This window comes from Lepidochelys olivacea (assembly GCF_965140295.1).
Source record: "Lepidochelys olivacea isolate rLepOli2 genome assembly, chromosome: 1".
In the NCBI taxonomy this organism is placed as follows: Eukaryota; Metazoa; Chordata; order Testudines; family Cheloniidae; genus Lepidochelys; species Lepidochelys olivacea.
The window spans coordinates 345,048,204-345,061,373 of NC_140411.1; the positions used below are offsets into that span (position 1 = coordinate 345,048,204).

Here is a 13,170-nt window from a genome sequence, read left to right on the forward strand (position 1 = left end):
ACAGACTCAAGGGGAAGGTAGTGTATGTGAAGTTTATTGTACGTTTTCCAACCTCTTCTCACTTGTTCTGTTGTGTGGGCATGACAAGCCTATTGTAGATCTTCGTCGTGAAAGTAGGGAGCCGAACAAGATCTGCTACTCTGGAGTAAATTCTAGATTGTTCTGCTTTTGTTAGGGGAAAAAACCCCTTCTTTTGATCCTCTCTCAGAGGGAGGGAGAGAGAGGGAGAAGGGAGTTGTTTTTTACTCTCAGCTATTCAATATTTAAATGTCTTGATTCCTGGTATCCAACCAGACTATTCAGTAGGAACATCTCTCTTCAGAGGCACTTAAGCAGGATTCTTTCCTTCAGGCAGTGCTGGTTAAGGTGACTGATAGGGCCAGAAAATGTGAAGTATGCCAACCCCTCTGCGCACAGGGAACAGCTGAAAGGAGAGCCTCATGAGCCAAACCCTTCTGATCAGTTTCCTTATGGACTAGGAGAAGCTCCTGATAGCAAATGAAATGGCCAAATATAATTTTATATGCTTTTTAGGCAATTGGTTCACCTGTTACCTATGAGCCAAGCTTTTAGTGGCTCATTTTGCTCTCTGGGACCAGGTAGTCTCTGAGCTGACATAGTTAATGGAAGTTGTATGTTAGCATCTAAGAGATTGAATCAACAGAATGTACTCCAGAGTTAAGCTTCAGTTCAAGCATTAGTGCATAGCTGAGTCAGTTATCCAGCACCTGGCCATATTATGCAATGCCTTCTGGAGTCTTTCTTCCAACTCCCAGAAGGAATACATGAGGTCTTGAATAGCATACTGGGTATGACTTATTTTCTGCTTGTGTAGATTTCTTTTAAAGGAGTACTTCCTAATATGCAGCCCACATCTTCCTTTGTTTAATCTCATTCACAGGCAGGGACCATATAATTTGGAGTACCAACATTAATAATTGTTGTCCTTCAGCCTTGGCGTTACCTATGAAAATTTGAAGGCTGTAATTTTCCTCCTTCTAGGTGCACGCTCTGCAGCATTTATTTTTGTACTCAGAATTTTCTCGTTTTTTCCTCTTTTCACAGTATTTGATTCTGAAACTTGAAAGACCTGCTATAGTCCAAAGTATCACCTTTGGCAAATATGAGAAGACTCATGTCTGCAATTTAAAGAAGTTTAAAGTCTTTGGTGGGATGAATGAAGAAAACATGACAGACCTATTATCCAGGTAAGAGATGATTTCAGCAACTTGTAAATCCATCCTAAATCAAAGGCTGGACCACAGTGTTCTTCCCTCCCTCTTTTCTCCCAGATGGCACTCGGTTAACAGTGCAAAAAGGCTGCTAGTGTAAGCCTGCTGTTGGCTCCTGTGGCCCCATGTACAGCCCCTGCGCAGATAACTGATGTGATATGGTCAGGCCAAGGAGCATATATGCCAAAATTTAGCTCTGGGAAGCCTTCCCTACCTTGTTCTAACCACAGAGGATTTGTGGAGGGTGAGCTCCTGGAGGTTTTGAAGAGCCAGGGTGCAATGCTTGTGGGCTGAGATTCCTTTCTTCTGCATACCTGAGACATGCCCCTAAATTTGAGCTACAGTTGTGGAAAACTTTTAATAGTTCTTTAGGAGTTGTGTAGTAAGTGTTCTCGACTGCATATGTATAGAAACTCATTATAACAATACAGGTCTGAACTACTCAGCTGTTTTACCTTCATATTGATTGCTCTGTCAAAGGGTAGAGTACAAAACTAATTTCTTCTTTGTCTTAAATCACTTGATTTGGTAGTCCAGTGGTAGGTATCTTACGGAAGGCAGCCTATTACCAGTTTTAGACTTATCATAGATCTTAAAATAATTACTAATTTAAATTTGAGAAGGCCACCTAGCCAGTCTTCTGCCTCCTAAGTTGAAAGGGAGAGATAATATTTAGATCACTCACTGCACTTCAAGTGCAGAGGAGCCATACAGCAAGAGCCAATGTTAATTGGAGGCCAGCAACAGGAAAGCCCAGTTATAGGGAGTGTGTGCTGGTTTGTTGAAGTAGTCAGTATTTGTTGGCTGCACTTCCTTGATCAAAGAATCAGACTAGTGCTGCCTTACCAGGTGAAACCATGTGACATGAAGAACCTAGCATAGATATCCTACAGGACCATGTAGTAGGATTTCAAAAGCATCTTCAGATTTGAGCTGCCCCAGTTTAGTAATTTTAAATTGCTATTGCTTAGTGCTTGAATTGTGGGGCAACTTGATAGGAAGAGGGAAGGACTGAAATAGTATGCTAGTAGTTTGCTGGTATAGTTGAGCAGTCTTTGTGTCATTTGACTTCTCAATTTTTCAGGAATTATTTCTTCATGTATTATTTTTGATGTAACTATACTAAAGTCCAGGTTTATTTTATTACGAATCTTGATACCTTGCACTTTATGTAGTACTTTTTCATCTGGAAATCACAGAGCACTTTTAAAATCAGTTAATTCTCATAATGCTCCTGTGAGGTAGGCAAGTACTATCTATGGCTTACAAATGGGAAAGCTGAGTTGCAGAGAAGTGACTTGCCTAAAGTTACATTTTGAGTCCGCATAGACTGGAACAGAATCCATATCTCCTGACTCCAGTTCCCTACTCATATCACTAGACATGTTACCTCCTTGGGAGGTAAAGTGGCTGATTCAATCCAGACACTGGTTCAACATGCATACTTATGAATCAGTAGTAAAATGAAACCATCACATTTCAGACATGACCTAGGTTGCATTTACTAGTTAGTTCTAAAATACAAGGTAAGATTTAGTAACTTTATTTATTTTTTCCACAGTGGCTTAAAGAATGATTATAACAAAGAAACATTCTCCTTGAAGCATAAAATTGATGAACAGATGTTCCCCTGTCGATTCATTAAGATAGGTAAATGCATTTTTTCAGCATTCTGAGTAGAAAATAATCTCTTCTTATACATGTGCCAGTCTTGGCACTTGTGACTACGCTGTATTCAGGCAAAATATTCAAAATAGCTGTTCCATTTCATGGTCTTTTAGACTGGTTAGACTAGAACACAGTGAAGCCTTGTAGCCAAGGAGTAATAGCTTAATATTTTAAATCCTATGGACTGCAAGCAAAGTAGAATACAAACTTAAAGAAATGTGATCATGTGACCAAGTAATATTGCTGGGGAAGCTGCTTACTGTCCTACTATGAATTACAGTACAGAGCTTTAAAAAAAATTCAAGAAGTTTACTGCTGGTAAAAAGTTCAGCATTGACAGCCTTCAAGGTTGAAAAGAGTTGAATTCTTCTATTCCCAAAACAGATACAGCATGGTTAGCAGGAACAGAAGCTTCCCTTGCCCCTTCCATACCACCTAGACTCACCTTGACTAAAGAGACAATATCTGGGGGAAGCGGCAGGTCAGTCCCCATGATGTTCTGAGTCATTAGCCTAACAATTAAGGCCACTTGTGTTGGTGGTTTTTGCAATGGGAGCATTTGTCCACTGAGAACTGGACTGAGTCATTTCCTCATTTCACCTGGGCTACCAAGCAAAATAACACTTGGTCACTGTTTTTTGCTGCATTTCAGTGAGTGACCTAGAGGTGAAAGATTCCAATTTATGGATTAGCTGACCTATCTGGTCCCTCAGGGTATGTCTACACTGCAATTAAAAAAACTCATTGCACTGAGTCTGAGCCCAGATCAGTTGACTCAGGCTCACAGGGCTTTGGCTGTGGGGCTATAAAATTGCAGAGTACATGTTTGGGCTGGAGTCAAGACTCTGAGACTCTCCCCTCTTGTGGGGTCTGAGTCTGGGTTCCAGCCTGAGCCCAAATATTTTACATAGCAATTTTATAGTCCTGTGAGCCGAACAAGGCTGATCTGGGGCCAGCTGTGGCTCTGCTACTGGTCTTGTATTGTGGTATTACACATACTCTCAGGTCAAGAAATAGATAAGTTCATGGAGGATAGGTCCTTCAATGGCTATTAGCCATGATGGGCAAGGATGGTGTCCCTAGCCTCTGTTTGCCTGGGCAACAGGGTATGGATCATGCGATGATTACCTGTTCTGTTAATTCCCTCTAAGGCACCTAGCATTGACCACTGTTGAAAGACAGGATACTGGGCTAGATGAACCTTTGGTCTGACCCATTATGGCCATTCTGATGTTCTTATGTTCTTTGCTTTCCTGTAGTGGCTGTTCTTTGAAAGGAAAACAGCAAGGACATACTTGCAGAAAAGTGGAGGAATGAGACAGTTTACTAATATAACTTACTCAAGCTACATAATTCATATACTGTGAATCTTGAGGTCCTGGTTTATTTTACCTCGCTCACCCAGACTTTGCTGCGACTGTCTGAATGGGGCTCCTTTTGGAATCCCTTTATATCACTCATACCTCTGCTGTAGAGTTTTTGTGAAGATGTTGTCTCCAGTGTGTGCCACCACCCAGGGAAGTGAAAACTTAGGCCCAGGAATTTAAATCTGTCATTTGTGTGATAACCAGGAGCCCTAATTCCCATAAGTGTGCAAGTGTATTTTTTTAACTATCTTTTTTTTTCCCCCTATGATCTTGGCCATATAATCTGCAAATTTGGCTCTGAGATACTTAGTGATGGAAGAGCAAGGTAAAGCAACACAAATACTGTGTTGAGTATAGAATATTTGAATGTATTAGTAAAGTTTTATTGCCCTTAAACATGCGGTGGCCTTTTTATTTTGTCTCAGGATAAAAGTGTTATATTATGGTATTACTTTTCATATGTTGTGATACAAGGTGTAAAAAGTAACACCAGTAACTTTTTGGTCATTTTTTGAGTGACTGGAGCATTAAATGTGTGCTGCTTTGCCATTCAGAAAATGATTTTTGAGCTCAAATTTACAAATGGCTATTTTTAAAAAGTCACGCTTGACATACGTAATTGTAAGCTAATTCTGAATGTGTGCTTTTCTGTGGTTGAAGGAAACTGATTTGATAGGTTATGAATATCTAACAGTTACGTGTGGAATGTGTGTACTTTAATTTATGCGTGCACCAGAGAGAGGGGTTTGGAATGCCCACAAGTGAATATTTATTCCCAGCATTTTTCATAGATCAGGTGTAGGATGATTTGAACATTACTCCTGGGGGAATTCTGTGCCACTGTGCACATGCAGAATTTGTGTGTCCTGCAGATTTTTCCCCCCCTGCAGAAAATACATTTTGCCCAGGAAGAGCTGCAGTTCTGCCTTTCGCTCACCGGAGGCTGCTGTGGCACCAGAATAGCCAATGGTGGGTGAAAGGTGGAACTGCAGCACTTCTTGGGCACAGTGTATTTTCTGCGGGGGAGTGCGGGCGGGTGAATTCTGTGAATGCAGAATGGTGCAGGATTCCCCCAGGAGTAGAAGTCCATCACAGCACCCTGCCTGCGGCGCCAGGTTAGGACAGACAGAGTGGGGCACATGGGACTGCTGGGGCGGGGGGATCACAGACTAGGATTCAGAATGGCTAGTGATGGGGACAGACTGGGGTGTAGGCTCATCAGCTGGAGGGGTGATGGCATTGAGCCAGGGGCTGAATGGGAGTTGGGGGGTGCAAGGCCACATGGGGATAGGGGAGGAGAGTTGCAGGGACACATGGCTATGGGGGTTGGGGAAGAGGGGCAGGTGTGCCTGACTGAATGGGAGAACTTGGGGTCAGCAAGGGTCTGCATGGGGGAGGCTTCTGAACTGCCTAACAATTCCCCCTCACCCCCGCCCCCCCCCCAAACAAAACAAAACAAAACAAAAAACACCTGTTCCATACTTCTACCACCTACACCCAACAAACTTGTAGGTTCACTCCAGGCTCCTTTCCTCTCCCTCAGCTCCTCCGTTACCCCTCACTCCCCCAAGCCTTTGCACTGCTTCTGACGGGTGCAGGAAACACACTTCTGTATTGTAATTTAAATTAAAGTTCTGTACTAACACGCCTGGTAATTATCAGAATCTTTTTTTTGCTGACAGATATTTTGAAATAAATTACCAAAATAATCGAAACCTGTATGATTATATTGTTGTTTTGATAGATAAAATATGCAGAATTTTTAATGTTTTGGTGCAGAATTCCCCCAGGCGTAGGACATGCCAGTCCAAGAGCTTTGAAGTCTGTCTTGATACCAGATAGTGTATCTTTTGTAAAGAGCATGGTATTTTGCTCTGTGATTAACGTGTAACATTTTATTTTTGCAACAATCCTCAGCTTTTCAACTCTTCACTAGTTTAGTGATATGTAACAATTACATAACAGATGCGTGCATGGACTTGGGAGTGAATAAACTGTGGGGTGTCAAAAGTCACTGCTGAAGAAACAGTGGCTGGATAACTTAGAAGAATGGATCTATGCTGTTCTGGACTTGTAAACATATGCAATAGGCAAAAGCTAAGTAGAGTTAGGTCTGGTCTGTCTTTGGATGGAATATATCAGAGGAAAAAAGAATCTGTTGGTTTTGTGCACGACTGTTAGAGTATAGCTAGAAGTCTTAGCATGAGAACAACCTTGCCTATAATGCTGCTTATACACAGAGAATCTGCATTTTACCTTTCTACATTGATTGAGATGGGACTCTCCATTCTAAGCCCCCTTTTTTAGTACCTTAATTTCTTGATTCCTCTATCTTTGGGATGAATTTTTTATGCTTGCTGCATGCCCAGAAGTAAATTTTGGTTTTGGAAAATTGATGAAAGTCTACATAGCACTTGAGAAAGATTAGGCTTTTGAAAACTACAAGTGGCCTTTAGACTGAAACCTATTAAAATACTTTCTATTTTGTTTTATGCAGCATTGTTCATATAATAATGTGACATGAAAGTGTTTCTACTATGAAATTACTGTGAAAATGGTGGTGTGAAATTCCGTTATTTTTCATGGTTACAGATCAAATGTGCTCAATTTACAAGTAAACTTTTCCCTACTTGCTAGCCATGGTAATTCAACTTGGGATAGGAATGCTATGCTGTGTTTCATGTGACATCACCAATCAAGATTCTGTAAGCCAAAATTTGCTCTTATATGAGCCTATTGGGTGAAATCCTGACTCCAACAAAGTCACCCGTTTTCATCAGTGGGGTTGCACAGGTGTAAATGAAGACATAATTTGCCTCTGTGGTTGGAATTTGGTTAACAATTCTATTAATAAGCATGCCACGATAGACTCAAACTTCCACTCCTGTAGTTGAATGAGCTCTGGCAAGAACAGGGCTTATACTGTTAGCAGAAGGAAAACAGTGTGGGGGAAAAACCCAGTCAAATGCCTTTATGTTTAAGTGTTCAGACATGCCTCCTAACTTGAAAGGAGCAGAGCAGTTGAATAAGAAGGTAACTTTAAAAAAAAATCTCTTTTTAGATTGAGCTTCACTTTTATAATTCTGGCCACTTGACGTTGTTCAGACTTCATAGGCCATGCAACAGAGCAATGGGACATGTTTAACCCTTATAATAAAATTCTGTTTTGCCTAGTTGTTCATTGAAAGACTGGGCGTGGGTGAGGGAAGCAGCTTACTTGGACATGTCCTATACCAATAGAAAACTCATATATTCATGTTTTATCTCAACGCTTTCATTTCTGGCCCTTCTACCTTCCCTGGTTTCAGGAAGCTGTGATTGGGGAAAGCTCTTCATTGAGGGTGTGGGAGGGTGTTGTGACTATTGTGGTTATGGTGAAAACTTATTAAGAGGAGCGTCTGACATACCAAATAACTGGCATGTGTTAATCAGTCCGCATGTGCCATAAGCTTTGGTATAATGGAATGGAACTATATTTGCTTTACTGTTGCTTCTCTGGTAAGTCTTTGTAAATAAGTTGACTGTAATGTTATCTAAATTGTGCCTTGTAGCATATGTTTCTGTATATGTGTATGTTGTGTGGGCAAGTACCATAATGTTGGCCTGCAAGGGTACAGTTAAGGTTGCTGTAGGAATTGTAGATAATTTAAGATTACGTTTGAAATAGATGAACTCGGACTTGATTCACATTTCCCCAGGCATAATTATTTTGAATGTTGGTTTTATTTCCATCCTCTATCATATGCTCCCTCAGTAGGCCTGTTCTTACATCGTTTTATGAAAACAAAAGAACCTTAGTGCCAGTAAAAATACCTGTATGTTTTGTAAGTGCCCTAAATATCTGCACTGCTTTTGATCTTGTTAAAAGTGTGGTCAGATGTTTGGCTGCGTGTATGTGTTTTCCCGGTTGGCTGTTCCAGCTCTGCACAGACAGTTGGCACAGCAGACCTTGAGTGAAGCGCCCAATGACCACAAGATTCGTTAACGTGTGAAGGCATCCAGCCAAGTTTATTATCGACAAAGCACGGGTAATAGCACCTGGCAGACTCCATGAGGATATTAAGACATGGATGCCCATGAAAGTGGAGGCAGCTCAGTCAATGGTGGGAGTTTCCACTGCTCCCTAGGCTGGCCAAAGATAATCCCTTTGAGATTCATCTTTATACCCTGATACAAACAAGTTACGTACTGTCATCCTGACCTTATCTTTTAGGATAAGTGTGTTTCTGTTATCCTTGGGGAACGTTTTTGTACCATTGTTGATATCAGGATGTGTTTGCATGCGTACTCTGTACTTAACACTTCTTGGGAATGTGTATTTTTGCAGTATAAGCCCTGTTCTTGCCAGATTCTGTGAGCAGGTCCTGCCTCATACCAGGCCTCTAATACAAGGGCTTATGTCTCAGGCTCTATTCCTACTACAAAAAGTATATTGATTTCTGCTCTGCACCAGTTTTTTGTTACTGTGTAGCAGCAATTCAGTTGGTCTGAACTATTGTTTACATGTTCAGTACTGACTGCTGTAGCACTTGCAACAAAATATGCTGAAAATCTTTAGGTAGAGTTCTGAAGTTTTTTACTGTGGCTAGAATGAGTCAAAGATAACTAAAGCTCTACCCCAAAGGGATGGGAGTGCCCAGCATAATCCAGTACAGAACATACACATAATAGGGTGTGGCCACTGCAGTGAGAATACCTTTGCAGAACAAATCTTTGGACTTCATTTTTACAGGGGCTACTTCTCAAATACTTGGGAAGGTTTTACAGGCTTGTAGGGCAACACAGAAGAAGATACATGGTCCGGGGTGGGTGAAGGAAACAAAGGGAACGGTTGGGAAAAGAACTTAGATGGGACATAGGATTTAACCTCCTCCTGGTCCCTCCTCAAAGCCTGCTACTTTGTTGCTTTTGCACAAAATTACGAATAAAATAAATTTAAAAGAAAACTAGCTCAGTACATAACAAAAACAGGGTTACCCTCGTGACCTTATTTTGTGTGAATCTCACCGCTCTTTCAAACTGCATCCCACCGTCTGTCTCTCCTTATGTCATGTCTAATTTAAATGCTTGCTACCCCAACCATATGACATTTTATTTGTCTGAAATGCTGTGCACATCTCTAGGAGCTGTATAAATGAGAGAGCAGAAAGGTGTGAAAGTGAAGATGAGAAGCTTGCCCTTAATGTAGGAGAGTGGGAACCAGGGGAGAGATTCAAGACTGAGGAGATATGTTTAGAGTGATGGAAAAGGAATCTTAAAATGTCGTATGTTTTAGGGTTAAAGAACAGGTTATCCTGCCATTCAACTCATACTCTCCCCCCATCCCCCTCCATTTTCATCTTTTGGAGCAACTTTAAAATATCTAATTAAATTTTCTTGGGCTTTGTAGCCCCTGCGAGGCGTCTATCATCCTTACCATATGTGGTATAAATTCTGTTTTAATGCTAATTGGTTTTTAAATTCTTCTGAAATAGAATGATCCTGCATGATGGAACTCTGATAGTAAAAACACCACTGCTCATCTGTTTTCTGTTTTATTTATGAACAAATGTAAGACCTTGTTGAATGTTTAATAGAGCTATTGAACTGTTGGTGGTCTTACATCCTTGTGGTATTTATGGTTCGCATTTCTGAAGTACCTGTCACCCTAATAGCTGTACATAAATGTACAGGACATGTACATAAATATTATCCCTAAATGGGATTTTAGCTGTCCAACCGCATCCTCCATTTCATGGCCTCCCAGAGCATGATTCCAAGTAAAGTGGGGTAAGGTGGGGAACCTGCTATTCAATTAAAATGCCTGTGTAAGGAGAAGTAGTCTTCTCTGAGTCAGGTGTTAAACCTGGGCTGTTAAATCTTTGCTAGAAGCCAGTGCTACAGTTTGAACTCTCTGGGAAGTTCTATCCCAGTCCTGTGAGATGTACCTTGTGCTCTGACAGCTTTCCAACCATCAGTTCATGTTTCAGTGTGAGGGACAAGTGGCAACTGTTGAGATAAATGGGCCACAGCCCCTTATTTAGCAAATGATAGCTAATGCCTTGAATTGGACTTGGAACTGGGTAGGTAACTAGTTCTGAGGAATCAGAGTAACAGCCGTGTTAGTCTGTATTCACAAAAAGAAAAGGAGTACTTGTGGCACCTTAGAGATTAACCAATTTATTTGAGCATAAGCTTTCGTGAGCTACAGCTCACTTGAGCCGGAGACGTCGAAAATAGGATTCTAGGTCACCACAGAACTGTATCGTGTTCGTGGGGGTGGAGGGGCAGAAGGAGAGGCCCCGAGATAGGACAGCTGCTTCTGCTGGGCTGAGAGTATAGTTGGATAGGTTAACAATATTGCTGGGTGGGTTGAGGGAAGCATTGCTGTGGCCCCTTGTGGCGTGTAGTAGTTTAGAAAGTTTAGTGTTCTTTTTCTTTTGTAGAGAAGCAAAGTGTGTGTTGTAAATGGCTTGTCTAGTTTTAGTAAAGTCCAGCCACGAGGAAGTTTGTGTGGAAGGTTGTTTTTTTATAAGAGTATCCATTTTTGAGAGCTCATTCTTAATCTTTCCCTGTTTGCTGTAGAGGATGTTGATCAGGTGGTTCTGCAAGCTGTAGCTCACGAAAGCTTATGCTCAAATAAATTGGTTAGTCTCTAAGGTGCCACAAGTCCTCCTTTTCTTTTTAGTTCTGAGGAAGATGCTTGGGGTGGAATGTTCTTGATGGTCTGACTTGCTTAGTAGAGAGGATGCTGAATGGTACACCAGTTCTAGCATTTTCAGGTCTTCATGGCTCTTACTTGTTTTTCCTTTCGGGGGGCTGTGGTGGATAGACAACCTAAAAGCTATTAAGTGCTGTTGGTGCTTTTTATTTTGTGTTTTATAGACTCTAAAATTGTAGTATGGGGAGCAATGTTTTCATTTAGTTCCTTCTCTACAAGAAAAAACAATCATATAAAACTTTTATTAATCCTTAATTTTTTTTAAATGCAAATCTGTGTGAGAGAATTTGATAAATTGCTATGTATGCTCTTGGATTAAATCCACTTCTAATCAAGAGAAGAATGTTAGTAGTGATTGCTGACTAACAGGACTGGTTACTAAAGTCCTCTGTTCAAAGGACAAATATAGTTTGCTCCTGCTGTCTTAACTTTCACCTGCACTGTGGATCAGTTCTGACCTGAAAAATTGTCTCGTATCTAGAGGTGGCTTTTGCTGTTCAATCCTTTTTGCCTCATCTGTGGTACCCAACAAAGATACTGGCTTGGTGATGTGACGCCTATCCACTAGGAATTGGACTGAGAGTAACTCTCTTGGAACTCTGAAAAGCCATCAGATGATGGGTCACTTTCCAAACTGATGAATTTGAACAGATGGCCTGAAGGCTTATGTCATACATGTTGCAAATTCCACAAGTTATCAAGTCACAAGTATAGCTTTGATACTGCTGTAGTATGCCCCACTCAGAGTAGGGGGCAGGTTCTAGTGCTGCACTAGGGAGTAGCTACTGTGTAATATCTTCTCAGTTTGGATTTTTTGTTAGAGGTTTTTAACTTTCAAAGTATTTGAACATTGAGGTGGGAGGACTGTACTCTGTGAAGTGATTTCAGGTTTTATTTGCAAGTTTAGCGAAGAATGGAGGAAGGCAACCCAACGGTCTTGATTGCAAAAGCTTGGAAGACGTGAAAAAAAAATACTTTATGGGAATGTTTATTTTTCAAAATAAAATGGGCGTAATACATAGCCTGCAGGCATTTGGCAAATGAAAGATTAAGAGCCATGCAGTGTGGTGAGGAGAACAGCAAAAGAATAAATGGACATACATCAGACATCAAGAATTATAACATTCAAAAACCAGTAGGAGAACACTTCAGTCTCCCTGGACACCTAATAAGAGACTTAAAAGTGGCAAGTCTTCAACAGAAATACTTCAAAAACAGACTCTGAGAAACTGCAGAACTGGAATTAATTTGCAAACTGGACACCATCAAATTAAGCCTGAATAAAGACTGGGAATGGATGGGTCACTACAAAAACTAATATCCCCCGCTGATACTCACCTTCTTGTCAGCTGTTTGAAATGGGCTACCTTGATTGCATTGGCCTCCTTAGCACTACAAAAGTGATTTTCTCTCCCTTGGTATTCACCCCTTCTTGTCAACTGTTGGGAATAGGCCACTTCCACCTTAATTGAATTGGCTTGTTAGCAGTGACCCCCCACTTGGTAAGGCAACTCCCATCTTTTCATGTGCTGTGTATTTATACCTGCCTACTGTATTTTTCACCCACGGAAGCTTATGCCCAAATAAATTTGTTAGCCTCTAAGGTGCCACAAGGACTCTTCGTTGTTTCTGCTGATACAGACCAACACGGCTACCTGTAGGTGTCAACTTTCCCAGGTACTGGTGGGAGCTCGTGCCCCCGGCGCCGCCCTGACTCCACCCTTTCTGCGCCCCATTAGACCCCTTCCCTAAATCCCTGCTGCAGCTCTTCCCCGAGCGTGCCGCATTCCCCCTCTTCCCCCCCCCAGCACTTGCCACAGCTGTTTCACAGCGCAAGTGCTGAGAGCTGCGGGGGGGGGGAAAAGCGGGCATGCGGCATGCTCGGGGGAGGAGGTGGAGCTGGGGCGGGGTGGGGAGCTGCCAGTGGGTGCAGAGCAGCCACCAATTTTTCCCCTTGGGTGCTCCAGCGCTGAGCACCCACAAAGTCGGTGCCTATGCGGCTACCACTCTGAAACCAGTTTTTAATAGGGCATCTTTGGTAATGAAAATAGTCAAAAACAATGAATGGAGGCACGTATAAAAAACCTTCAACTTCGTGTTGTAGAATTTGGTTTTCTATAGCACTTTCTTTACTAGAGGTGTCACAGATTAGCACTTGAACAACATATGCAAATGTTGCAGCCATTTCCCCCTTTGTAATAAC

At 41.6% G+C, this 13,170-nt stretch overlaps 1 protein-coding gene across 1 annotated transcript in view; it reads left to right on the plus strand.

Moving 5' to 3' along the window:
• Nucleotides 1-13,170, plus strand: part of MKLN1 (muskelin 1) — a 184,407-nt gene that overhangs the window by 44,871 nt on the left and 126,366 nt on the right. The window contains exons 3-4 of the mRNA XM_084630954.1: nt 1,066-1,208; nt 2,794-2,882. Of these exons, the coding sequence (XP_084487080.1) occupies nt 1,066-1,208; nt 2,794-2,882 (232 nt within the window). The remainder of the gene's footprint in view (nt 1-1,065; nt 1,209-2,793; nt 2,883-13,170) is intronic.